The sequence below is a fragment of the Oncorhynchus clarkii genome, chromosome 9 (genome assembly GCF_045791955.1).
Source record: "Oncorhynchus clarkii lewisi isolate Uvic-CL-2024 chromosome 9, UVic_Ocla_1.0, whole genome shotgun sequence".
NCBI classification, from domain to species: Eukaryota; Metazoa; Chordata; class Actinopteri; order Salmoniformes; family Salmonidae; genus Oncorhynchus; species Oncorhynchus clarkii.
In genome coordinates, this window is record NC_092155.1 from 60,611,443 (window position 1) to 60,639,409 (window position 27,967).

At 42.6% G+C, this 27,967-nt stretch overlaps 2 protein-coding genes across 3 annotated transcripts; one reads left to right on the forward strand and one right to left on the reverse strand.

Moving 5' to 3' along the window:
• The first annotated feature begins 389 nt into the window (after nucleotides 1–389).
• Nucleotides 390–9,741, forward strand: LOC139416663 (actin nucleation-promoting factor WAS-like). Of its 2 annotated transcripts, none has more exons than XM_071165606.1 (11): nucleotides 390–624; nucleotides 3,927–4,067; nucleotides 4,293–4,379; nucleotides 4,518–4,611; nucleotides 5,937–5,972; nucleotides 6,066–6,098; nucleotides 7,322–7,517; nucleotides 7,695–7,870; nucleotides 8,057–8,592; nucleotides 8,698–8,806; nucleotides 8,946–9,741. In XM_071165606.1, exons 1-11 carry the CDS (start codon nucleotides 517–519, stop codon nucleotides 9,002–9,004), a joined length of 1,575 nt encoding a protein of 524 aa, XP_071021707.1. In that variant the 5' UTR covers nucleotides 390–516; the 3' UTR covers nucleotides 9,005–9,741. The 2 variants fall into 2 exon arrangements, with proteins under 2 accessions (XP_071021707.1, XP_071021706.1); XM_071165605.1 differs by having other exon boundaries at nucleotides 408–624; nucleotides 7,319–7,517.
• On the reverse strand, nucleotides 9,727–26,270 carry LOC139416660 (semaphorin-3F-like). The gene is made up of 18 exons (XM_071165604.1): nucleotides 25,901–26,270; nucleotides 24,585–24,706; nucleotides 19,715–19,875; nucleotides 17,777–17,839; nucleotides 17,490–17,609; nucleotides 17,193–17,286; nucleotides 16,941–17,060; nucleotides 16,593–16,738; nucleotides 16,298–16,412; nucleotides 16,128–16,197; nucleotides 15,773–15,917; nucleotides 15,210–15,432; nucleotides 15,024–15,112; nucleotides 14,861–14,902; nucleotides 14,504–14,661; nucleotides 14,309–14,376; nucleotides 14,044–14,171; nucleotides 9,727–10,443 (listed from the first exon to the last, which is right to left on the reverse strand). Exons 2-18 carry the CDS (start codon nucleotides 24,685–24,687, stop codon nucleotides 10,033–10,035), a joined length of 2,256 nt encoding a protein of 751 aa, XP_071021705.1. The 5' UTR covers nucleotides 24,688–24,706; nucleotides 25,901–26,270; the 3' UTR covers nucleotides 9,727–10,032.
• Nucleotides 26,271–27,967: the final 1,697 nt, after the last annotated feature.

Genomic DNA, 27,967 nt, shown 5'->3' on the forward strand with positions numbered 1-27,967 from the left:
GTGGTAAGCTGAACTATGGACCAACATTTTTTTTAGAGAGAATGGAGTCTGTTTTTTTATTTATTTGGTCTTAAAAAAAAAAAATGTTATTTGTCCATTAAAAGTTTCATGTAATTAAATGTTTTGAATCTGATTCGTTCTCTTTTCTAATAAATGTCCCATTGAAAATTGGGGTCTGAGTAGCGTAAATTGAGTACCTGAGAAGAGTTTGCCATTTTTAGCAATGGAACAATGACTAAAAGTTAAGAAACACCACAGTTAGACCATGAAATATAAGTAACACCACTCAACCATGATCAGCATTATGAGTGAGAGAAAGGGGGAAAAAAATTGTGGTTGTCCATTTCCTGCTCTGAATCTTGGTGTGCATGTAACACATTGTAGAAGGCAGAAGAGAAACCATCTGCACCATTTCAACTTGTTATTCTAACAGTCAGTGCCTGTTTGAGGAAGAGGACAGAGGCACGTCAATGCTCCGCTCAGTTTTGATACTACGTAGATATTCTGAGAGGGACTATGAGTCGGGGATCTAAGTCTAAAGGAGTTCAGGAGTACAGTCCCAGCTCTCTGCTGAGTCCACAGGAGAATGAGAGGCTGGAAGACCTGCTGGGGAGGAGGTGTGCTGTAAGTCTTTCCTGGGGATGAGGGAGGGGAGGGGATGGTTGGTATGTAGACTAGGAGACTTGGTGTTCGGATGGTAGGTACTTGGTAGGTCTATGTAGGAAACTATCTGGTTGATGTTTGGCATGGAGGAGACCTGGTTGGATGGTGTGTGGCTATTTGGTATGTAGGTGTATTTTAGGCAGGTTGGTGCAGTAGTAGCACATGTCTAAGTGTTAAATAGCAACCAAATAAATAAAGGTTATTCTGGCATATTCTGTGTTTTAAATATAGCCTTTTATTAACAAGGTCCATGTATACAGTAAGATATGATTGGGCAAATTTATGGTTGCCACTGCTTCAGTCTCATCATTATTGTTTCACTTTTATATAAATGACTGAATTAACCCCTTCAACTGTGGCTCTGATGTGTTTTATTTAGTGCATGGCAATTTCATTAGATGTCATCTAGATATTTGGCAACTTTAAAAGTAATATCTATTGTTAGAAATTCAAACAATTAAACATTTTGCATGTACACCAAGAGTCTCTACACAATGACTTTTAAACGGGCATGAGTGAATGACAGGAAATTGTGGTGTAAACCACTTCCTCTGGTAACAGAATTAGAGGCAGCAGTTTGTACACTCAGTGTACAAAACATTAAGAACACCCAGTGTTTCATTTTTACCCGTATTTAACTAGGCAAGTCAGTTAAGAACAAATTCTTATTTACACTGACGGCCTACACCAGCCAACGCTGGGCCAATTGTGCACCACCCTAAGAGACTCCCAATCATGACCAGGTGTGATACAGCCTGGATTCAAGCCAGGGTGTCTGTAGTGACACCTCTATCACTGAGATGCAGTGCCTTAGACCACTGCGCCACCTGAGAGCCCCAAAGTAAAAATACTTTTAAGTACCTCTTAAGTAGCTTTTATGGGTATCTGTATTTTACTTTACTATTTATATTTTTGACAACTTTTACTTTTACTTTTACCAAAATAAATGTATGTACTTTTTACTCCTTACGTTTTCCCTGATACCCAAAAGTACTCATTACATTTGGAATGCTTAGCTGGACAGGAAAATTGTCTAATTCACGCACTTATCAAGAGAACATCCCCGGTTATCCCTACTGCCTCTGATCTGGCAGTCTCACTAAACACAAATGCTTTGTTTATTAATTGTGTCTGAGTGTTGAACTGTGCCACTGTCTATCTGTAAATATAAAAAACAAGAAAATCGTGTCATCTGGTTTGCTTAAAATAAGACATTTTAAATCATTTATACTTTTACTAATGAGACTTAAGTACATTTAAACCCAAATACTTGTAGACTTTTACTCAAGTAGTATTTCACTCGGTGACTTTCACTTTTACTTGTCATTTTCAGTATTTTACTTTTACTTAAGTATGGAAATTGGGTACTTTTTCCACCACTGAGAACACCTGCTCCATGACAGACTGACCAGGTGAAAGCTATGATCCCTTATTGATGTCACTTGTTAAATTCATTTCAATCAGTGTAGGTAAAGGGGAGGAAACAGGTTAAAGAATGATTTTTAAGCCTTGAGACAATTGAGACATGGATTTTGTACGTGTGCCATTCAGAGGGTGAATGGGCAAGACAAAATATTTAAGTGCCTTTGAACGGGGTATGGTAGTAGGTGCCAGGCGCACCGGTTTGTGTAAAGAACTGTAACGCTGCCGGGTTTTTCACGCTCAACAGTTCCCTGTGTGTATCAAGAATGGTACACCAACATAAGGACATCCAGCCAACTGAGCCAACTGTGGGAAGCATTGGAGTCAACATGGGCCAGCATCCCTGTGGAATGCTTTCGACACCTTGTAGAGTCCATGCCCAGACACTTTTAGGATGTTCTGAAGGCATTAGAAAGGTGTTCTTAATGTTTTGTATGTTCAGTGTATGTGCAGTCTGCTTTCTTTTGACATACCAACTTCCTGGTTTCTGAGGTAGGCCTAAGCCTGCAGTGGTAGTTGACAAGTCTAACAAAATATTATGTCCACCACAGAGAATGTGATGTCATTATTGGGGGCAGGTCTTTGCTATGAAAACTACCCAAGAACTTTCCAAACCACTGAGTACCTGCTGCTTAAAGCACTCATCACAGGTAACTTAGGTCTGACAGAGGTCAGACACTTTCCGTTGGCCTGGTACAGTCCATTCCGGATAAAGACTTCCGATTGTCCTAAATGTTTGAACTTAACCTGAGCACACACACACACTATCTACAGTAAGTAGAACAAGTATGTATTTGAATTCACTTGAATAGAGTTTGCACTTTTCTGATGTGCACTTATCTAGAGCCAACATACATATAAACTATACTGTACAAAAATATAAAAGCCACCTGTCAAGTGTTGGTCCCATGTTTCGTGAACTGAAATAAAAGTTCCCAGAAATGTTCCATATGCACAAAAAACGTATTTCTTTAAAAAAAAAATGTTTTTGCATTTTTGTTTACATCTGTTGGTGAGCATTTCTACTTTGCCAAGATAATGCATCCACCTGACAGGAGTGGCATATCAAGAAGCTGATTATTACACAGTACATCCAACCGCGTGTATGGCATTGTGAGGGCAAGCGGTTTGCTGATGTCAACGTTGTGACAGAGTGCCCCATGGTAGCGGTGGGGTTACGGTATGAGCAGGCATAAGCTACGGACAACAAACACAATTGCATTTTATCAATGGCAATTTGAATGCACAGAGATACCGTGACGAGATCCTAAGGCCCATTGTCATGCCATTCATCCGCCGCCATCACCTCATGTTTCGGCATGATAATGCACAGCCCCATGTCGCAAGGATCTGTACACAATTCCTGCAAGCTGAAAATGTCCCAGTTCATCCATGGCCTGCATACTCAACAGACATGTCCTCCATTGAGTATGTTTGGGATGCTCTGGATCAACGTGTATGACAGCATGTTGTAGTTCCGCCAATATCCAGCAACTTCGCACAGCCATTGAAGAGGAGTGGGACAACATTCCACAGGCCACAATCAACAGCCTGATCATCTCTATGTGAAGGAGATGTATCGCTCTGCATGAGGCAAATTGTGGTCACTTCAGATACTGACTGGTTTTCTGATCCACGGTATCTATGACCAACAGATGCATACCTGTATGCCCAGTCCTGTGAAATCCACAGATTAGAACCTAATGAATTTATTTCATTTGACTGATTTCCTTATATGAACTGTACCTCAGTAAAATCTCTGAAATTGTTGCATGTTGCGTTTATATTTATGTTCAGTATAATTAAATGTCCTGCGTGTGCGCATGTGTGTGTGTGTATAGTCCCTGGCCACTACCGTAGCACAGCTGTACATGGCCCTGCCCCACAGTCCCACCTGCTGGAGCCTGCAGCAAACTGGGGTGGCCTGCTTCGTCAAGGACAACCATCGCCGTTCCTACTTCATACGCCTCTTCGATGTCAAGGTAACAGGAACATACACTGTCAGTCACAATGATGGAAAATATTAATCAATCAATCAAATGTAGTTATAAAGCCATTTTTACATCAACAGACGTCACAAAGTGCATATACAATAACCCATCCTAGAAAAGGACCATTTGTTGATCCACTGTTGAGAAGTTTCCAATGAAGATATGAGTTGAAGAAGTGTTGGCCTTTCAGTTATATTAACAGTTGGCTTTTCCCAGAAAGGACAGCTGATCTGGGAGCAGGAGCTCTATAACCAAATGGTCTATCACTGTGCCCGGCCATTCTTCCATACCTTCGCTGCAGATGTAAGCAAGCGTATCTTCCTCTACATTAATATGCCATGGATACTCATGATGATGGCTTGACTGTAAATCCTAAGATGAGTGATTTTACTTTTGTCTTTTCATGAGCCTATCCAAATGTTTCTCTCCAATCCAATGCAGGACTGCCAAGTGGGGCTGAACTTTGCAGATGAACAGGAGGCTGAAACCTTCCTTAGTGCAGTTGATGAGAAGATCAACCAGAGAAACCGTCAAGGTCAGGGTCATTTGTTATAGAATCAAAGACAGAAAATTATGTTGAGTTTTTTGGTATAGGATTGACATGACATCAGACTGTATATAAGGCTACCATGTTCTCCATGTCTGGTTACTGGTGAACTGTCCCACTGGGCACAGTTGGTTCAATGTAATTTCATTGAAATGATGTGTGAACAACGTTGATTCAACCAGCGTGTGCCCAGTGGGGTGTTGTTTGTATTTGAGTCATACAGTGCATTCGGGAAGTATTTAGAGCTAAATCCTCATAGACCTACACCCCGCAGTGACAACGCAAAAACAGGTTTTTAGAAAATAATGAAATATACATTTACACAAGTATTCAAACCCTTCACTCAGTACTTTTTTGAAGCACCTTTGGCAGCGATTACAGTCCTGAGTCTTATTGGGTATGACGCTACAAGCTTGGCACACCTGTATTTGGGGAGTTTCTCCCATTATTGTCTGCAGATCCTCTCAAGCTCTGTCAGGTTGGATGGGGAGTGTCGCTGCACAGCTATTTTCAGGTCTCTCCATTTTCATGCTCTGGCTAGGCTACACAAGGACATTCAGAGACTTGTCCCGAAGCCACTCCTGCATTGTCTTGGCTGTGTGATTAGGGTCGTTGTCCTGTTGGAAGGTGAACCTTCACCCCAGTCTGAGGTCGTGAGCGCTCTGGAGCAGGTTTTCATCAAGGATATCTCTGTACTTTGGTCTGTTTATTATTCCCTTGATCCTGACTAGTCTCCCAGTCCCTGTCGCTGAAAAACATCCCACAGCATGATGCTACCACAACCATGCTTCACCGTAGGGATGGTATTGGCCAAGTGATGAGCGGTGCCTGGTTTCCTCCAGACGTGACGCTTGGCATTCAGGCCAAAGAGTTCAATCTTGGTTTCATCAGACTAGATAATCTTGTTTCTCAATTGAATTTACCACAGGTGGACTCCAATCAAGTTGTAGAAACATCTCAAGGATGATCAATGGAAACAGGATGCACCTGAGCTCAATTTCAAAAAACCTGTTTTCACTTTGTCATTATGGGGTATTGTGTGCAGATTGATGAGGGAAAAAAGTATTTCATCAATTTTAGAATAAGGCTGTAACATAACAAAATATGGAAAGAGTGAAGGGGTCTGAATACTTTCCTAATGCACCTTATTTGAACTAATATATCTCTGACACTGGAAAACATAACAGATATTAACAGTAATGTGCGGTTCCATGGAGGGTAGCTGTGGCATTTCAAAGTAAAGGTTGTGGTGAAGATGTGTAGATATGATCTCAACTGGCATCCTCTTGTTCCTCCTTCCTTCCCTCTCACAGTGTCAGAGAAGAAACAGCGCCCCCTGCCTTCCAATGGTAAGACTGATTTACACTGAGGCCCTTATCTGAAGTAATCCCAAAATAACCCTTGTATTCTCCCTGAACTAATTCTGTGTGTTTTACTTACAGACGGAGGGGGACGACCTCCACTTCCTGGTAAAGGTGAGTATCCCTCATTCCATTGAATGTGTTATACCTGGGCTCCCAAGTGGCGCAGCGGTCTAACACACTGTATCGCAATGCTAGAGGCGTCACTACAGACCGTGGTTCGTTCCCAGACTGTATCACAACTGTCCGTGATCGGGAGTCCCATAGTGCAGCGCACAATTGCCTTGTGCTGGTTAGGGTTTGGCTTGTGTAAGCCGTCATTGTGAATAATAATTTGATCTTAACTGACTGAAATAAATGTTAAATAGAAAAATTACTAAATATATACCGTTCAAAAGTTTGGGGTCACTTAGAAATCTCTTTATTTTTTAAAAAGAAAAGCACATTTTTTGTCCATTAAAATAACATCAAATTGATCAGAAATACAGTGTAGACATTGTTAATGTTTTAAATGACTATTGTAGCTGTGGGTACTATTTAACGAAGCTGCCAGTTGAGGACTTGTGAGGTGTCTGTTTCTCAAACTAGACACTCTAATGTACTCAGTTGTGCACCGGGGCCTCCCACTCCTCTTTCTATTCTGGTTAGAGCCAGTTTGCGCTGTTCTGTGAAGGGAGAAGTACACAGCATTGTACGAGATTTTCAGTTTCTTGGCAATTTGGAATAGCCTTCATTTCAAGAATAGACTGACAAGTTTCAGAAGAAAGGTCTTTGTTTCTGTCCATTTTGAGCCGTAATCGAACCCACAAATGCTGATGCTCCAGATACTCAACTAGTCTAAAGAATGCCAGTTTTATTGCTTCGTTAATCAGCACAACAGTTTTCAGCTGTGTTAACATAATTGCAAAAGTGTTTTCTAGTAATCAATTAGCCTTTTAAAATGATAAACTTGGATTAGCTAACACAACGTGCCATTGGAACACAGGAGTGATGGTTGCTGATAATGGGCCTCTGTACGCCTATGTAGATATTCCATTAAAAAAATCTGCTGTTTCCAGCTACAATAGTCATTTACAACATTAACAATGTCTACACTGTATTTCTGATCAATTTTATGTTATTTTAATGGACAGAAAATGTGCTTTTCTTTAAAAGAAAAATAAATTTCTAAGTGACCTCAAACTGTTGAACAGTAGTATATATCTACCTCAGGCACAATAACTAACTGACCCAATATCTAAACTGTAAACATATACACTACACATCTCTGACAAGATATCTTTACCCAAGAGAGACATATCTGTGACTTATACATGTACACTTCCATTGTAAAGCAGGACCTGGCAGTCCCACTTCTCCCTCCATGGTCACCATGGACATCCAGAACCCAGACATCCAGGCTTCACGCTACCGCTCCGTCACACCTGTACCTGCCCCTGCCTTTGTCAGTAAGGGAAAGAAGGACAAGAAAAAGGACAAGAAGAAGAGCAGTAAACTTTCCAAAGCAGACATTGGAGCACCGAGTGGGTTCAAGTGAGTGGATACTAAGCGCACACATATAAGCAGGCAGTTAAATAAAGCCTTCATAATCTATCACAACACATTTAACTAAATGAAAACTTGTCATAAAATTGTTTGTCCAGGATTGTATCCAAGCGTGCCACTCATTCAGGTATATTTTCCTCTTCCTCTCTCTCCTCCCCTCCTCAGACATGTGAGTCATGTGGGCTGGGACCCCAACAACCTGGACCCTGACCTGAAGAAGCTGCTGTCCTGTGCTGGGATCAGTGAGGCTGAGTTGAAGGATGAGGAGACCTCCCAACTCATCCAACAAGTCATTGAGAACTCAGGCGGCATGGAGGCAGTCAAAAAGGCCATGAACACTGGTGAGTGTCATTCTGAGTGTCTGTCTACTGGTCTAAAGTTCATCATCACTTCAGTGGATGTATTGAATTGTACTTCACTGTAGGGTACTGTTCTGGTGTACTCTGTTATATAATTTTATTACTAAATGTAAATCAAACTATTTTTGTAATCCAAAATGTTGCTGTTTTTTCATCCCATTTAAATAGGTCCTGGGCCTCCTCACCCTCCGCCTGGTAGGCAGGGTCCTCTCCCCCCAGTACCAGGGAGCTGTTCCTCCCCTCCTGCCCCTCCTCCTCCACGAGGAGGTCGCTCTGGCCCCCTGCCCCCTGTCCCAGGACAGCCAGGGCGTGGCCCGCCCCCCTCCCAGCCCCCTCCCTCACGTGGAGCCCTGCCACCTCCACCCCCGTTAGGCGGCCGAGGTGGACTCCCACCACCTCCACCCTCTGTGTCCCATAGTCCTCTTCCACCTCCCCCTCCCCCTGGTCACCATCTCTCCATGCCTGCACCTCCTCCTCCTGCTCCATCCACCCCCAGTCGAGGAGGCCCAGCACCTCCTCCACCTCCTCCTCCCCCGCCTCCCCCAGCCCAGAGCTCTGGAGACTTTCCTCCTCCTCCTCCCCCCTGTAAAGGTCCCCCACCACCTGCTCCTGCTCCTGCATCTTCAGGTGGAGGTGGAGGTGGAGGTGGAGGTGGAAGAGGAGCTCTGCTGGATCAGATCCGCCTGGGAAGGAAGCTCAAAAACGTAAACCCAACTTGTTCAAATACAAAATTGTCTTTGTCAGTGAGATTGAAGTCTACATATTTCAGTTTACATTATCATTGACCTTTGACCTTTTGTGTGTCCCAGGTCACAGACAGTCCTGAGCCACCTCCGCCTGCCCAGGAAGACTCAGAGGGCATCGTAGGAGCTCTGATGATGGTCATGCAGAAGAGGAGTAAAGTCATTCACTCCTCTGGTGAGTACCTTCTCATCCTAATCTTTCATTCATTCATTCTACAAATGTGTAAATTAAAACAAATGCATTGTGGCTTGTCCTCTTGAATCTTAAAATGAATCTCTGCATAACAGATATTCATTCCTCTCTTCTGTTTCAGATGAAGGTGAAGAAGAAGGAGGGTATGATGATGAAGATGATGATGAATGGGACGACTGATAAGTGCATTCCGTACTGTATTATTTTCCACTCTGTAACCATGGACTTCAAAGTTAGGTTGATCCAGTTAGATTCAGTCTGCAGCGCTGAAGATCCATGCTCTACCGCAGATTTGTATCTCACCGTGAATGCTGGAACAATGCCTTTAAATGTCAATTGCGCCGTAGTGCGGATCTTCAGCACTATGGATTGAATCTAGCCCTTACACATGGAAAATGTACACCTGAAGAATGCTACAGATAAGGATTGTGTGAAAGGCCCAAAGGTTAAATAAATAAACAGAACGTAGGACAGAGAAGGTTAGATGGGATAATATATATTTTTATATCTGTCGTTTGAACGTTTCCAGTGTAGGACTCATGCTGAGTATGTACATTACATTACAGTATGTTGCTCAATATCATTATAAAAGATGGTGAGGTCTTCTACACACAGTCTTCTTTCTACCTGTTCCCATTCAAATATTTGATATTACTGGAATGTAGTATTATAACTAATATTATGCACACATATGATTTCCCGTCTTAATGTTCTACATGCAGATATTGTGTGTTTTGTGCAAATATAAACAAACATAGGTCACAAAGGCGTTAGAGAGCGCAAGAGTCACCACAATTACGACATCACAAATGGTTTTAGTAGACAAATACATACATCATACCATACAATTACTATCTCTCAACGTTGAACAATAAGATGTACACATTTCCAAACTGAATAAAGAATGCAAAGACAAACGCTTTTGAATTATTATACATGAATAAACCACGGATCTATTATTATCATATGATATATACACATATCAATATATTACATTTCTATACTGAGATACTGGGTTGTGTGAGGGTGTCACCACCACCATACAAAGGGAGACAAAGCTCATGTTTGGTGTCAAACATGGATCTCTAGTCTATCATATGGAGTCTCCTGGCTGGCTAGTGTTGGAGAAGTCCAGTCCTCTATCTGCCGTGTGTCTCCTGGCTCTCTGTGTGTCTCCTGGCTGGCTAGTGTTGGAGAAGTCCAGTCCTCTATCTGCCTTGGGTTTCCTGGCTCTCTGTGTGTCTCCTGGAGGTGCGTTTGGGCTTCTGCTGCTTGAGCCCTAGCTGCTCCCAGTAAGACTGACAGTACTGGTGGATCAACTTGATTTCTGGCTGGGATGTGGTGTCTGTGAGAGGGAGGGTTGGGGGGTGCTTTAGCTGCTGAGCGTCATGTTGCCCCCCCCGCCCATTGGGAGGGCTGTTGGAGGTCATGGGGTCATCGTCAGGGGAGGTGAGGGCCACCACGATGTCTCGGTCCAGGATGCGCAGCGCCACACGGGCCACCGTGTGTTTGAAGTTGTTCTCCGTGGACAGGCAATGGTACAGACCAGCGTCTGATTGGCTGAGAGACTTCAGAAGGATTCCCTGGGGTGTCTTCAGATACTCTCTGTCCCGGTTGAGCTGAGGGGTAGGGGGGAGAGAGAGTGTTATGGTAGTGAGGGGGAGAGAGAGTGTTATGGTAGTGAGGAGGAGAGAGTGTTATAGTAGTGAGGGGGAGAGTGAGTGTTATGGTAGTGAGGGGGAGAGAGTGTTATGGTAGTGAGGGAGAGAGAGTGTTATGGTAGTGAGGGAGAGAGAGTTTTATGGTAGTGAGGGGGAGAGAGTGTTATGGTAGTGAGGGGGAGAGAGTGTTATGGTAGTGAGGGGGGGAGAGTGTTATGGTAGTGAGGGGGAGAGAGAGTGTTATGGTAGTGAGGGAGAGAGAGTGTTATGGTAGTGAGGGGGAGAGAGAGTGTTATGGTAGTGAGGGGGAGAGAGAGTGTTATGGTAGTGAGGGGGAAAGAGAGTGTTATGGTAGTGAGGGAGAGAGAGTTTTATGGTAGTGAGGGGGAGAGAGTGTTATGGTAGTGAGGGAGAGAGAGTGTTATGGTAGTGAGGGAGAGAGTTTTATGGTAGTGAGGGGGAGAGAGTGTTATGGTAGTGAGGGGGGGAGAGTGTTATGGTAGTGAGGGGGAGAGAGTGTTATGGTAGTGAGGGGGAGAGAGTGTTATGGTAGTGAGGGGGAGAGAGTGTTATGGTAGTGAGGGAGAGAGAGTGTTATGGTAGTGAGGGGGAGAGAGTGTTATCGTAGTGAGGGGGAGAGAGAGTGTTATGGTAATGAGGGAGAGAGAGTGTTATGGTCATGAGGGAGAGAGAGAGTGTTATGGTAATGAGGGAGAGAGAGTGTTATGGTGGTGAGGGGGAGAGAGAGTGTTATGGTCATGAGGGAGAGAGAGAGTGTTATGGTAATGAGAGAGAGAGAGTGTTATGGTAATGAGAGGGAGAGAGAGTGTTATGGTCATGAGGGAGAGAGAGAGTGTTATGGTAGGTAATGAGAGGGAGGGAGTGTTATGGTGTGAGGGAGAGAGAGAGTGTTATGATAGTGAGTGGGGAGAGAGAGTGTTATGGTAGTGAGTGGCAGGGAGAGTGTTATGGTAGTGAGGTAGAGAGAGTGTTATGGTAGTGAGAGAGAGCGAGTGTGTTATGATAGTGAGGGAGAGGGAGTGTTATGGTAGTGAGGGGGAGAGAGAGTGTTATGGTAGTGAGGGGGAGAGAGAGTGGTAGTGAGGGAGAGAGAGTGTTATGGTAGTGAGGGAGAGAGAGTGTTATGGTAGTGAGGGAGAGAGAGTGTTATGGTAGTGAGGGGGAGAGAGAGTGGTAGTGAGGAGGAGAGAGAGTGTTATGGTAGTGAGGGAGAGAGAGTGTTATGGTAGTGAGGGAGAGAGAGTGTTATGGTAGTGAGGGGGAGAGAGTGTTATGGTAGTGAGGGGGAGAGAGAGTGTTATTGTAGTGAGGGGGAGAGGGAGTGTTATGGTAGTGAGGGGGAGAGAGTGTTGTGGTAGTGAGGGGGAGAGAGAGTGTTATTGTAGTGAGGGGGAGAGGGAGTGTTATGGTAGTGAGGGGGAGAGAGTGTTGTGGTAGTGAGGGGGAGAGAGAGTGTTATTGTAGTGAGGGGGAGAGAGAGTGTTATTGTAGTGAGGGGGAGAGAGAGTGTTATGGTAGTGAGGGGGAGAGAGTGTTGTGGTAGTGAGGGGGAGAGAGAGTGTTATTGTAGTGAGGGGGAGTGAGAGTGTTATGGTAGTGAAGGTGTGAACAAGGTCCAAATGTGCCTCATTTGTATTTCAAAAGTGAACGACTATTGCTTTATAGATATTTTCCATTACTTGTTGATATACACAGAGTGTACAAAACATTAGGAACACCTTCCTAATATTGAGTTGCACCTCCCTTTTGCCTTCAGAACAACCTCAATTAATCGGGGCATGATCTCTACAAGGTGTCGAAAGCGTTCTACAGGGATGCTGGTCCATGTTGACTCCAATGCTTCCCACAGTCAGTTGTGTACTTAACTAAAATTACTTGAAAGTACTATTGGGGTATCTGTACAGTACTTTACATTACTATTTATATTTTTTACAACTTTTAATCGTTACATTTTGAATTCTTAGCAGGACAGGAAAATGGTCCAATTCACACACTTATCAAGAGAACATCCCATGTCATCCTTACTGCCTCTGATCTGGCGGACTCACTAAACACATGCATCGTTGGTAAAGGATGTCTGAGTGTGCTCTGTAAATTCAATTAAAAACAATTAAATGGTGCAGTCTGGTTTGCTTAATATAGGGAATTTTAAACAATTTATACTTTTACTTTTCAAACTTAAGTATATTTTAGCAATTACATTTACTTTTGATACTTAAAACCAAATACTTTTAGACTTGCTCAAGTAGTATTTTACTGGGCGACTTTCAATTTGACTTGAGTCATTTTCTATGAAGGCATCTTCCCTTTTAGTGAAGTATGACCATTGGGTACTTTTTCCACCTCTGTCCACAGTTGTGTCAAGTTGGCAGGATGTCCTTTGGGTGGTGAACCATTCTTAATACACACAGTCCATAGGAGCAGACAACGGATATCAAGGATCGAGAAAGATTCTGTATGAAGGAATGGTCTAATATCTAAGATCCATCTTTGATCCCTCCAGTCTCATAACGTTTTGAAAAACATCTCAGTGCTGTTATCCTCGAGAGGTGAGGTATTGAAAGATATTGAAAACAGGGGTGTCAAAAATGTTGACCCGTATCTTTTTGAGAGAGAAAAAATCTCTCTCTGTGAGCAATTATATTAGTACAAAATAATATAATCCCCCCCCCCAAAAAAAATTGCTTACAATATACACTGAGTGTACAAACATTAAGAACACCTGCTCTTTCCATGACAAACTGTCCAGGGGAATCCAGAGAAAAGCTATGATCCCTTATTGATGTCACTTAAATCTGTTAAATCCACAGTGTAGATGAAGGGGAGGAGACAGGTTAAATAAGGATTTTTAAGCATTGAGACATGGATTGTGTATGGGTGCCATTCAGAGGGTGAACGGGGAAGACAAACATATTTAAGTCCCTTTAAATGGGGTGCGGTAGGTGCCAGGCACACCGGTTTGTGTCAAGAACTGCAACACTGCTGGATTTTTCAGGCTCAACAGTTTCCCTTGTGTATCAGGAATGGTCCACCACCCAAAGGACATCCAGCCAACTAGACACAACTGTGGACATGGGCCAGCATCCCTGTGGAACGTTTTTGACACCTTGTAGAGAGAGTCCTGTTGAGCGTGAAAAACCTGGCAGCGTTGCAGTTCTTGACACACTCAAACTGGTGGGCCTGGCACCTACTAGCATACCCCATTTCAAGGCACTTAAATATTTTGTCTTACCCATTCATCCTCTGAATGGCACACATACACAATCCATGTCACAATTGTCTGCAACTGCAACGCTGCTGGGTTTTTCACACTCTACAGTTTCCTGTGGGTTTCAAGAATGGACCACCAACCAACCAAAAGACATCCAGCCAACTTAACATAACTGTTGAACTGGGGTGGCGGTGGTGCATCTCAACATTAGGAAGGTGTTCCTAATGTTTGGTAAACTCAGTGTAAATGTGATCTGAATTTGGTATTTGAATAATACTGGTTGCTTTTCAAAGAGCAGAAATAGAAACCTGTATGTTCTTCCTTACCACTTTCCTTCTTCCTCCCCTTTGATAGAGCCACTTGACTGTGGCCTGAGGAGAACGAGACTGACACTCCAGAAATGTACTGCTCCCCTCCACACCAAATTGGACTGTCTCTCTCAGACGCTTTTCCACTGAAGGAAGGGAGGATGTTCGGAGGAGGGTGGAGGGAGATTATTTTAAATGCCAGTTTCTTGCACATTTTTTAAATTATTAAATGATTTTAATGTGTGTCACTCTGAATTCTGAAGATTAAAGTGTCTTGACAAACCTTTGGCATTGAAGCCCCTGCATTGTCGCAGTGGATCCCCATGTTTCACATCCTGCCTTCGGCTCCTCCTGGGTAACAGAGAGAGAGAGCAGGGTTCAAGTACAGACACAGTAAAGAAGACGTATAATGCATCATGACACCCCTTCCACTGTTATTTGCTAGATGACGTGTTGTGGTGTGTGTTGTGGTCCTGACCTCTTGGTGGCGGGGGTGAAAGCGGAGCAGCTCTCCCCATCCCAGGCGCAGTAAGGGTCCCGTGCCAGACAGCAGTCGGAGCAGGCCCTCCCGTACACCCCACAGCGGTGGAGAGACACCTGAGTTAGCCCCGCCTCTGATGACACATACAGCTGTTGCTATAATGACAATGAAAACAAGAGGTCAGTATCAACAATATCTCTCTAGTATTTCCTGTTTATTAACAGAGAGAGTTTGGGGGATTGGAAATGAGGCAGACATTTACATTGATAGAAGCCACAATCTATCTGCAATAGTAAAGCTGATCTAACCCCTAAAAGAATGTACAAATAAAAGGAAATCAAGAGTTCAGATTACCCTTTTAGATGATATCTTCATTGTTTTGACAGCAGCATGTGTCTGTAATTAAATGTAATGTCTCACATCAGGATCTACAGAGCACAACCATTGAATGAATGTCCAAGGACAGTGGTTGGAGACTTTTGCTTAAACAATATTTGGATAATCATTATAGGCATACCCTGAAAACCTCCACTTCCTCCAGGGTGAGCTCCTCCATGGTGCTCGGGTCCTTAGGTAAAACTATGACCTTTTGGACAGTGCCACGATCTGGAACAAGAATTTGGACAAAATACAAAATGTGAAATTCGAACAAGCAATGAAGTCCTTCAGTCAGCCAATTGCCCTGGGACGGAGAGCCTCTCACCTGTGCCCAGGAAGAGCACCTCGTATCGGCCGTCTACGGCGTCCACCTGGTCCACCACCAGGGCTGTGAAACGGTAGTCCACACCAGTCCTCACCACCAGGGGGCGACGGTGGATAGGGTACACAGGGTGGTACATGAGGGGATGGGCTCGCATAAAGTTCACTGCCTCGTCTGAGAAGTCCTTAGAGGTACGAATACCTGGAGTAAATGTTCCTCCTGGACACTAGGGGGAGTAAGAGAGGGGTTGTATATTTTTGAGTAACAAAAAGAAAAAGAGAGGGAGAGAAGGGGTTGACAGAAGAAGGTCAGCCATGGCTGGAGGCGTACAGGGGGAGGAAGGAGAAGTGTACTGGGAGAGAGAGAGAGAGAGAGAGAGAGAGAGAGAGAGAGAGAGAGAGAGAGAGAGAGAGAGAGAGAGAGAGAGAGAGAGAGAGAGAGAGAGAGAGAGAGAGAGAGAGAGAGAGAGAGAGAGAGAGAGAGAGAGAGAGAGAGAGAGAGAGAGAGAGAGAGAATTTGTGTGTAATGTATTGATTGGTTGCAGTGAGTAACAGGTCTAAACATACTGTGCCAGGGCGAGGGTAGGGAATCTTGCCCGTGTAAACTGTCCACTGGTAGTTATGACCATGTTTGTGGGAGAAGGGTCCATTGAAGACGTTGCGGATGTCAGCCATGGAGTACACGCAGACTGCTGAACCCTTGAACACAGAGCTGGGAGAGAAAGAAGGGAGAAAGAGAGAATGAGGAATCCAGTAAGCATCAACCAGGGAAGTGGAGGAAAGAGGAGAGAGGTAAACCTACAGCTGCTATATGAAAGTACAAAACCACAAAGCAGTGACAGCAGGAAGGGTATAGACAGAAGGGGAATGGAGAAAGGGGAAGTATAAAAGGTGATGTAAGAAGGATTAATGGTGACCTTACCCAGCAGTAGTGAACAGGGCATAGATCACAGGGTTGCGTTCATCTTGCGTGGGCTGGATGAAAACATCCCCTGGAAGACAGAAAATTACCTTCCTGCAGATGAGAGACTCAGACCCATAGACTAACAATAACTAATGATCTAGTAAATCTTTCATTGAGGTCTGTCTCACTCAGTTCATCAAATGAGGTCTCCACCCCATCCTCTCCGATCACAGAGCAGATGAGGCGGGCTTTCAGGAAGCTGGTCCATCTGTTGACCAGGGACTTCTGACCCCCTTCGTCATCCTGGGATGAGGGAAGAGAAGGAAAGGAAGTAACATAAAGGTGAGGTAAAGAGTTAAGGGAAGTGTATCACGGTATTATACATATTTTTACCTCTAAGCATTGAGCCATAAATGATCCACTATGACTGCCATTCAGAATATGTTTATGTCTGGAGGAGAGTATGAACATTTGAACTCTCACCAGACACACTCGTCCCACTCTGGCCAGGACACTGGGGCTGGACCCTCCCCCTGCATCCAAACTCTTCTCCCGGAAGAAGAAGTAGAGTTTGTCATCATTCCTCTCTGCACTGTCAGGTATCTGTTGAATCTGAATAAACACAGGCTCTGAGAGAGAGAGAGAGAGGGAGAGAGAGAGAGAGGTGTGAGTGATGAAAGAAAGAGAAACTTGCAGTTGTTCTCAGAATTCATTACCAGCAGTTTGCCAATTATTCTTATATATGTATCCGGTTAGAAGGACCATAAAACAACACCTCTTTCGGAGTCCATCCTTACAAAGTGGTGCTCTTTTTCACGTGTAGTAACTCACCATTGAGCCACCTGGAGTCATACTGCTCTGTCCTGACTGCTGTTCTGCCCCCCATGGTCCTGAAGAGGGCTGGGTCTGTCCCCATGAAGTCTACATGAACACCTGCGTACAGATTCCCATCTGCAGAGGAGAAGGAGAGAGAGGAGGGGAGAGGTGGAGAGGAGAGGTTAGGAAGAAGTGAAAGTGAGAGGACCTGTTGTTTTTGGTTTTGGGAAGTCTACTATGTGTATTCATAAGTGAGGTGAAACGTACTGATAAGAACAGCAATGTTCTCCTGGAAAGGATCATAGGAACATTTGCCCTTCCCTGATTCTAGAAATCCAGGAACCAGTCTGAACACATAATCCTGGAAAGAGAGGGACCAGAAAAGCCAGATAAGGATCAAATGTAATAAAACGACAAAAGCATATAGACAAATAGAGCTCAGATCTGTGGCCTAGTTTTGAGTACTAGAGTGTTTAGTAATCCGGGCTGCTGGGCCTAAATATACACAGATATGCTGCAGTTGAATGTCATTTAGAATGATTTAGGGCATATTGAACCTTTCACCTCTGCCTTCCAGCCTCTGTTGATGAAGGTGCAGATGGGTTGGTAGGCTCCGGTCCCACAGGTGTACAGGTGGGTGCGGTTCCATGGCTCTATCATACGCACAAAATTTGCACACTCACCCTGGTGTGTGTACACAGATATGGGAATGTTATCAATTGTTGTTGAATGAAAAAAAACAAGGCTATCTCTTTCAAAACTGTGAAATAGACCCATGAAAGTGGGACATCATTAGTTCATCCTGTAAGGAGAGAGGCCAGGGGTCTTTCACAAAGACAAGTTATTCTCACCTGTCCTCCTTTTCCTGTCATCCGACACTCCCCTTTTCTCTTGTCAGAGGCTGGCCAATGGATCTGTCAGGGAAAGACCACAAAGCTGCAAATGATACCACACACAGTAAAATAGCATTTTACTTGAGGTCTCTTTACTACCACATTAAATTACCACATTAAATTACCACATTAAACTACCATATTAAACTACCACATTTTACTACCACATTAAACTACCACATTTTACTACCACATTAAATTACCACATTGAACTACCACATTTTACTACCACATTAAATTACCACATTAAACTACCACATTAAACTACCACATTTTACTACCACATTAAACTACCACATTTTACTACCACATTAAACTACCACATTAAATTACCACATTAAATTACCACATTAAACTACCACATTTTACTACCACATTTTACTACCACATTAAACTACCACATTGTTCTACCACATTTAACTTCCACATGAAACTACCATATTTTACAACCACATTTTACTACCACATTAAACGACCACATTTTACTACCACATTAAACTTTCACATTAAACTACCACATTTTACTACCACATTTAACTTCCACATGAAACTACCATATTTTACTACCACATTTTACTACCACATTAAACTACACATTTTTCTACCACATTAAACTACCACATTTTACTACCACATTAAACTACCACATTAAACTACCACATTTTAGTACCACATTAAATTACCACATTAAACTACACATAAACTACCACATTTTACTACCACATTTAACTTTCACATGAAACTACCACATTTTACTACCACATTAAATTACCACATTTTACTTCCACATTTTACTACCCCATTAAACTAGTACATTAAACTTCCACATCTTACTACCACATTAAATTACCACATTAAACTACCACATTTTACTACCACATTAAACTACACATTGAACTACCACATTTTACTACGCCATTAAACTACCCCATTAAACTACCACATTTTACTACCCCATTAAATGACCAAATTAAACTATGACATTTTACTACCACATTTTACTACCACATTAAGCTACCACATTTTACTACCCCATTAAACTACCACATTTTACTACCACATTAAATGACCACATTAAACTACCGCATTTTACTACCACATTAAACTACCACATTTGACTACCACATTAAACTACCACATTAAACAACCACATTAAACTACCACATTTTACTACCACATTAAACTACCACATTTTACTACCACATTAAACTACCACATTAAACTACCACATTAAATTACCACATTAAACTACCACATTTTACTACCACATTTTACTACCACATTAAACTACCACATTGTTCTACCACATTTAACTTCCACATGAAACTACCATATTTTACAACCACATTTTACTACCACATTAAACGACCACATTTTACTACCACATTAAACTTTCACATTAAACTACCACATTTTACTACCACATTTAACTTCCACATGAAACTACCATATTTTACTACCACATTTTACTACCACATTAAACTACACATTTTTCTACCACATTAAACTACCACATTTTACTACCACATTAAACTACCACATTTTAGTACCACATTAAATTACCACATTAAACTACACATAAACTACCACATTTTACTACCACATTTAACTTTCACATGAAACTACCACATTTTACTACCACATTAAATTACCACATTTTACTTCCACATTTTACTACCCCATTAAACTAGTACATTAAACTTCCACATCTTACTACCACATTAAATTACCACATTAAACTACCACATTTACTACCACATTAAACTACCACATTTTACTACCATATTAAACTACCACACTAAACTACCGCTTTAAACTACCACATTAAACTACCACATTTTACCACCACATTAAACTTTCATAAAGGAGAGTTGTGTTTATGTGTGTTCTTCTTACAATGAGTGGCTCCTTGTTGACGTTGTGCATGTCCAGGGCCACCAGGTACTCCCTGCTGCCCAGGTAGAGACGGCCCTGGTCCTGATCCATCAGCAGGATGCGGTAGTCACTGGTGTTGAAGGAGAAGGAGAAGGGCCGCGCTGCTCTGGTGTCCAACAACTCTGGGGAGGAGAGAGGCCCACCAGCCCACACACACGCATAGACGCACACATGCATAGACACACGCACACAGAGACACAAACTTAGTGTAAATCATATGTAAAATAAATTCTGTAGCAAGAGAATGGTTCAATTGTAATATCCAGCAGGGGGAGCCATAACTTCTTTCTGCTTATTTCTTTGAATCTGTCACATGACATTTCCCTGATAATGACTACAAGTGCTTCATTTTTCACTCTCAGCAGCACTTACTGAACATAGACTAACACCATCCTCAAAGTAACAGAAAATGTGTGAATGGCTCAATGTAGCTCATCTCAGGACGTATTCCAGAAGCTTTTAAGAATTAAATATTTGATGTGTTCCAAGCTTCTGATTGAGTTTGTGGCATTGACTGAATGTAGCGTGCCACTTTGTGGTTGTTATTGCAGGTCTCTGAGGACACAGTCAGATGAACTGTAAGTAAATGCTTTAAATCAGGTCTGTTCTTCATTCACCTCTCCCCGTATCAGGTCCTCATAATGACTGCTTTTACTGGAGCTGCCCGCGTGGCCAGGTCTCCCTTGTAAAATAAGTATCTTGACCTTAACGGGTGGTATCTGGATAAATAAAGGTGAAATAAAACTGACCTATGTAAAATAGCTTTCAAACTTTTAAGTGCTATGATGTAATTACTAAGTAGGGTACAAAACACAGATATCCCCATGGGGGACAGATGATAAATGGCATTTGGCATAGGTTTGTGAACAAACATCAGCATGAAGTACACATATACTGTTTTAGCCTGGCCGGAGTAAGGACATCTGTGTTTACATCAAAGTGCTCTGCCGTCTTCCTTTGAGGTGACTGTTTGTCTGAATACTGTTAACAGGATGCAGTCAATGTGCTGCTAAAATAAGCTGCTACGCAATCGGATCTGCACAGGATAACAAGCATCTCTGGCAAACCTCCGTCCACTTCATCCACTGGGGAAAAGTGGACTGACAGCCTAGGCTAAAACTAGAAACGCCACACCCTTGGGCCCCTACATGGCTGCTCTCATCCTCTCCGTCATAAACAACGTCAGTTGGCACTATCTGATAAACAAACACATAATGTGTCATCATACCGCATTTGATTCAGGTAAACCAGTTCCAGACATGAAAGACATAAGAAAAATGTCCAGATCACACCATTTTAGTGTAATGTACAGTGAGTATACAAAACATTAAGAACACCTGCTCTTTCCATGACATAGACTGACCAAGTGAATCCAGGTGAAAGATATGATCCCTTATTGTGATGCCACCTTTTAAATCCACTTCAAGAGTAGATGAAGGGGAGGAGACAAGTTAAAGAAACAATTTTAAGCCTTGAGACAACTGAGACATGGACTGTGTATGTGTACCATTCAGAGAGTGAATAGGTAAGACAAAATATTTAAATGCCTTTGAACAGGGTATGGTAGTTGGTGCCAGGCGCACCAGTTTGTTTGAGTGTGTCAAGAACTGCAACGCTGCTGGGTTTTTCAGGCTCAACAGTTTCCCGTGTGTATCAAGAATGGTCCACCAACCAAAGGACATCTAGCCAACTTGATACAACTGTAGGAAACTTTGTCGTCAACATGGACCAGCATCCCTGTGGAAGGCTTTCAACACCTTGTAGAGTCCATGCCCAGACAAATTGAGGTTGTTCTGAGGGCAAAAGGAGGGGTGCAACTCAATATTAGAAAGGTGTTCTTAATGTTTTGTACACTCAGTGTAAGTAAGGAAAAGTGAGGCTTTAAATCATTGTCTCCATAATGCAGAAGACAACTTAAAACCCATATCCATACTCTAGGTCACTGGAATAACCTTGATTTAGTCCCTTCCTCTGACACAGTTCCCATCAACCAGGAAACATGAAGAGCATAGTCCCATCCACTTGGGAGCCAGGCCCAGCTAATCAGAATGACTTTTTCCCCATAAAAGAGCTTTATTACAGACAGAAATACTCCTCAGTTTCATCAGCTGTCCAGGTGGCTGGTCTCAGACAATCCCGCAAGTGAATAATCTCGATGTGGAGGTCCTGGATTGGTGTGGTTGCAAGTGGTCTGAATTTGTGAGGCTGGTTGGACATACTCCCAAGTTCTCTAAAACGATGTTGGAGGTGGCTTATGGTAGAGAAATTAACATTAAATTATTCGGCAACAGCTCTGGTGGACATTCCTGGAGTCAGCACGCTCCCTAAATACTTGAGACATCAGTGGCATTGTGTTGTGTGACAAAACTGCACATTTTAGAGTGGTCTTTTATTGTCCCCCAGCACAAGGTGCACCTGTGTAATGATCATGCTGTTTTATCAGCTTCTTGATATGCCACACCTGTGATTATCTTGGCAAAGGAGAAATGCTCACTAACAGGGATGTAAACAAATTTGTGCAAAGAATTTGAGAGAAATAAACTTTTCATGCATATGGAACATTTCTGGGACCTTTTATCTCAGCTCATGAAACATGGGACCAACACTTTACAAGTTGCGTTTATATTTCTGTTCTGTCCCACTTACCCAGTCCCAGTCCCAGTCCCAGCCACCCAGTCCCAGTCACCAGTCCCAGTCATCCAGTCTCAGTCCCAGTCACCCAGTCACAGTCACAGTCACTCAGTCACAGTCACAGTCACCCAGTCCCAGTCACCCAGTCCCAGTCCCAGTCACACAGTCCCAGTCCCAGTCACCCAGTCACAGTCACAGTCACTCAGTCACAGTCACAGTCACCCAGTCCCAGTCACCCAGTCCCAGTCCCAGTCACACAGTCCCAGTCCCAGTCACCTAGTCCCAGTCACCCAGTCCCAGTCACACAGTCCCAGTCACACAGTCCCAGTCCCAGTCCCAGTCCCAGTCACACAGTCCCAGTCACACAGTCCCAGTCTGTCTCAAAATCAGTCAGATGACCCCCCCCCCCCCCCCCCCCCCCCCCCCCCCCCCGACAAAAAAAATGCCTTATGGAACAAAGAGAGTCCCTGTCGCAAACAATGAACAATCAATCTTTGGAATGGCAGGAACACAGAACAGGGGATCACATCCCACTGTTCTGCCTATTCTTGGAAATGAGGAGAAGATGATTGGGTTCTAGTGGTGGATTTGAATGACTACCAATATCAGTGAGCTCTTTACAGTGTTAACAGAGATTGGTTGCAGTCATTGTGGGACAGTTGCAGCAAGCAGATAATAAATCTACTATCATCCACAGCAATCCAAATCAATACAGTATCAAAGCAATTGAACATAATTCCATTTGGTTATATTACCACCAGTTACAGGCTTACCCTTACTTTTAGCAAACATTATGCAAACATTGGTGTGTGGGCTCAACTTTTGTGACATTCCCTACCACATTGCAACCAAGTAAACTAATACATACTTGAACTAAGGGTGCTAATTCCATAGCCTGAAAACAAACACAATGTTTTGCTAATCTGACCCTCAACACTAATCTCATCCAGCAAACAGTTTAAACTCTCAGTGCTGTAGTTTTCATCAGCAGGATCAATTGAAAGACCAAAGACTTCTTTAACATCTTTATAGGGTCCCACTTATAAAGGCTTTATACAGCATACATAAACACGTCATAAGCACTACATACATTTTTCACAGATCATCTATAAGCGTATGTCATACTCTAAATGGTGTATAAAGGATGACATAACCATTCCCACTTCAGGGTGAATTGTCAAATGTAACATAACACACTATGTATGTTTATACACCATTTATAGATTATGACATGCACTTATAGATGATTTGTGAAACAATTATGTAGTGCTTATGAAGCCTTTATGTATGCCATATAAAGCCTTTATAAATTGTACTTCGTATTAAACTGGGATCCTTTATGCTTTACAGCAATATGTTCACAATGTACATGATCTTCTCATACCTATATTAGAGCCACATACGTCAACATTAAATCCTTTTTTTCTATAGATACTACTCAAATTCTCATTTCTCATGGCATAATAAGCTTCTACACCACAACGCATGCTGACTAATAGACATTATCATGACAGTCCAAATTCTCAGGCCAGACATATAATTCTGATTGTAAGGGACTCAACTTGCTCCCAACACGTCCGTCATGATGTTGTGGTATACCTGAACAGAAATTCTATACACCTGAATCATGCAGATAATTATTATTTACAGTTCTTTCAGGTGAGTCACCCCTTGTGGTGCAATGAAAAGGTAGGTGTGTGTGCGTGTGCGTGTGCGTGTGCGTGCGTGCGCGCGCGCGCGCGTGCGTGCGTGTGTGTGTGTGTGTGTGTGTGTGTGTGTGTGAACCGAGGAGTGACGACAGCATGTGGTAATCACTGTAACCTTTCAGCATTATTTTGATGGAAGCCTTCATCCAGGTTACACTTACAGAAATAACTTTAGAACACAATGCCTAAACTTCTATTCACCGAGCAGTGTTCACCCGCTAGTCTAGCAGATCGAATAACCAATTCTTAGATTATGAAGGAAATGTTTATAATCTTTAATAATCAGTAACCCACAAGACTTTCTGAAATCCACAGGCCAAATAAGAAATAACTGAACCAACCTGGCCTGGAAGCCATCCCAGCTGACAGATGAGCAGTGTCTGTGTGTCTGTGTGTCTGTGTGTCTGTCTGTCTGTCTGTCTGTCTGTCTGTCTGTCTGTCTGTCTGTCTGTCTGTCTATGAGCGAGCGAGCGTGTTCTGGTCAGGTAGCTCACCTTTGAAGGACAGCCGTACCCTTGGAGCAGACTGTTGGAGGCCTGAGATGCAAACACATACACTCAACAGGAGGAGTACGGTCCGAGTTGCTGTCTTGGCCATAACTAAGGCAGAAAAAGATCTGAAAGAGAACATCACATCATTAGTGTGTGTATGTGTGTGTGTGTGTGTGTGTGTGTGTGTGTGTGTGTGTGTGTGTGTGTGTGTGTGTGTGTGTGTGTGTGTGTGTGTGTGTGTGTGTGTGTGTGTGTGTGTGTGTGTGTGTGTGTGTGTGTGTCAAAGAGAGAGAGAGAAAGAGAGAAAGAGAGAGAGAAGAAAGGAGAAAGAGAGAGCTCTTTATCAATGTGTGAATGCCTGTAAGTGTCTGAGTGAGTGCATTGGAGACAGCTAGACAGCCATACTGTGACATACTGTACATTACCAGTACTGAATTTCACCCCTCATGCATATTTCAAAATAAATAGCTGGCAAAAAAAAAAACAGTTTGACATCTGAAAACCCTTTCTGACAGTTTAGGGGTGTTGGCAGGTAACTGTTTTACTTTTATGTCAGCATTCATTATGTAGTATCTGTACTTTGCTGAAGAGCATCTTGTATAAATTATGAATACTAAAAACTGTGTCCATAATGTCCATTAAATTCTCCCCCAAAAGGTGTACTTTTCAGATGAGCCCTGAAATGCAGTTATATTTTCTAACCAAGTAGGCCACAGACTATTTCTATATCTGCTAGAATAAAAAAAATACAAAAGGGAGTAAATTAAATTAAGTTATTTGAAGCACTTCATAAAACTTCATGAATAGAACTTCATAGACTATAAATAAATTAGATATTTTCCACTGAGTGCTGAAATTTGTGCCCAGCCATAATTATTAAGCTGTGGTTTATAAAGCACTTATTCTAACATTATAAACCTAACATTATAATTGACATGGTCCATTTTCTCTCTGACCAAAAGTTTGACTTATGGTTTAAATTGTGTCCTGTGAACATAATTTTACAATAATCTTTCTCACTTTTTTTCCTTGTAAATGTTTTAATCTTGTAAATGTTTGAGGGGAAAAAAATACGAACAGTCGACTGCGCATATTATGCAGGAATGCATTTCATGACCATGACGATCACTGGCTCTTGATAACATCGCAGTTACCTGTGAACTCACATGAAAAGACAGCGAGTAGACGCTCTCTCCATATGTAGGCTACCCCTCGTTCTTGGTAATTACTTTGGTCCCTCAACACACTGACTAAAAAAACAAACAAATACTTGTGATGTTAAAAAATAGTGTATGGAGAAACTTTCCAAAGTAGCCTACCTTCTTTGTTTCCCCTTTTTTAACCAGCTGGTGTAGGAGACCCGTAACTCACATAATAAGATGTTATCGCTACATTCCTTAGATGAAAAGTCCCACACGAAAACAACGAAAATGCGTTTGAAAAAGTATTTAATGCTTAAACGTCCAATAAATTATACCTCTGTATATCATAGAGAGACACCGTTTCTAACGTCTCTCTCGATTTATTTACAAACAACATGAAAAATATAACATAGATTTCCGATCAAGGATTATAAAATTATCATTCTAACAAATGTTGTCTTACTCCCATAGCCCTCATCCACCCGAAAATAAGTAAATAGCTTAATGTAGGTCCATATGTCCTCTCCTCGTGAGGGTCCTGTGCTGTGAAGGTCTGTGACTGCAGGTGTTTGGAAGGCTGCCCCCTCTCCTCCTCACCCTCCTCCTCCTGCTCCCTCCCTCCTACTTCTGTCATCATTACAGTACAAGGGTAAAGCTCAAATTGTCCCACTTTAAACCGACTTGATGTTGGTAGGGGAAAACAACGTCTGTCCAATGTATATTAGGCTAAAGTAAACAGGGAATTGAAATTAACTTCAATTCTAAATTATGAAAATACATTTAATTCTAAAATGTCATTACATGGACAAAATAAATACATTAGTGATTTAGAAATGAAAAGGCCATGTCAGTCTATTATTTCAAATGGTATATTGCCCCCATAGACTTTAACTAGGCTATTGTATTCTACACCTTGGTTGTGAATATACAGTAGGTTACATGAATACTGTAGTCATTCCGATGTCACAGTAAATAGAGGCCCCATGCTGTGTCGTGAAAGATATCTTCAGTGCTGTTCAGCTCCACATGAGAGCCAGGAGAGTCCTAAAGATTACTCAGATTCCTGATGGACCGACTCCTGGGCTCACGACAACGGTCACAAAGTAACCCGTAGGGGGCAATTTAAATAAGACATTCACTCTTTCAAACCAGCTCAAAGCCTGAAATTACTAAGCACCATTCTCTTCTCTCCACCATTGATTTTCTGGAAAGCTCTGACTGACACATCAGGCACACAGAAGATGAAAAGGCACAGGGATGTATTAAAATAAGTAGCCTAAGGCTAGGATTTAACCGTTTCAGATAGTGGCATCTCTGCACTACACATTCAGAGGTGCATTTGATTTGCACATCGTTGTGTTTCAGATGGAAAGAGTTGACACTTGATTTAGAAATTGACAGATCCTGTGCCAAATAGTGTGCCAAGTAACTTCTCAGCCAGGTTCCCCGTCAGTACAGTACTGAACAGGGCTGTGTTTCATTCCAGGAATATATTCCCTCCCATCTGCCCTCGTTCCCTCCCTAGGTCTGCAGTTGGATGCTGAATTTATTTACACTCTCACTCATACCCATCGTTCTGGTTGGCCTGGCTCATTGGGAAAGCAGTAGATGGAGAACTTTGGGTTACTTTAGTTTAGGCTTCGGCCAAACGTTCTCTGCACTGGTATGTCCAGATTACAGTACATCCAGGTTGTGAGTGAGCAGTGAGGTCTTTGTGCTATTTTCTGTCTTGCTCTGTGGGAGGCATCCTTCTCTTTCCAGCTGAGGAAATGAGTCATAAGTCAGCGCTGAGCTCAGGTTTTCGTACTACGTTCTCTGTACTCCGAGCAGCCATGGACAACACCACACTGACCGGCTCCCACTGCTTTACAGGGCACCACTAATGTGACTGATATGGTCCTCTCAATGGGTTATCGGCCCCATTCCCACTGAGTAAGATAGTGTAGATGTAGTGTTCACCGCCACCACCCTAATAGTGGGAATGACGTTTTGCCTTCTGTTAACATCTGTGTATGTGCACAGGAAGAGTATTTTTTTTACTCATATTTTTATTGCTGTGATTTGAAAGGACCCTTTTTCAAAATGAGTAAAAAAAACAGTACAGTGGAAGAGCAGATGCTGCGCTCATTCATAAAACCCATACTGCACAACAATTCCACATCTCAAGTGTGTTAGACAGTCTCCATTTGTAGACATCTCCTTCAAAAGGAAGAGTACACCTGCAAACATAACACATGCAATGGA

Bases quoted from the DNA above. Each gene is read 5' to 3' on its own strand.
- LOC139416663 (XM_071165605.1), top strand. From the start codon at position 517: ATGAGTCGGGGATCTAAGTCTAAAGGAGTTCAGGAGTACAGTCCCAGC. The intron at 625-3,926 runs GTAAGTCTTTCC...GTGTGTGTATAG, and splicing joins TGCTGGGGAGGAGGTGTGCT to TCCCTGGCCACTACCGTAGC. The intron at 8,807-8,945 runs GTGAGTACCTTC...CTTCTGTTTCAG, and splicing joins TAAAGTCATTCACTCCTCTG to ATGAAGGTGAAGAAGAAGGA.
- LOC139416660 (XM_071165604.1), bottom strand. From the start codon at position 24,687: ATGGCCAAGACAGCAACTCGGACCGTACTCCTCCTGTTGAGTGTATGT. The intron at 19,876-24,584 runs GTGAGCTACCTG...TCTCCTCCCCAG, and splicing joins GGTACGGCTGTCCTTCAAAG to AGTTGTTGGACACCAGAGCA. The intron at 14,172-14,308 runs GTTTGTCAAGAC...CCCTTCCTTCAG, and splicing joins CAGGGGCTTCAATGCCAAAG to TGGAAAAGCGTCTGAGAGAG.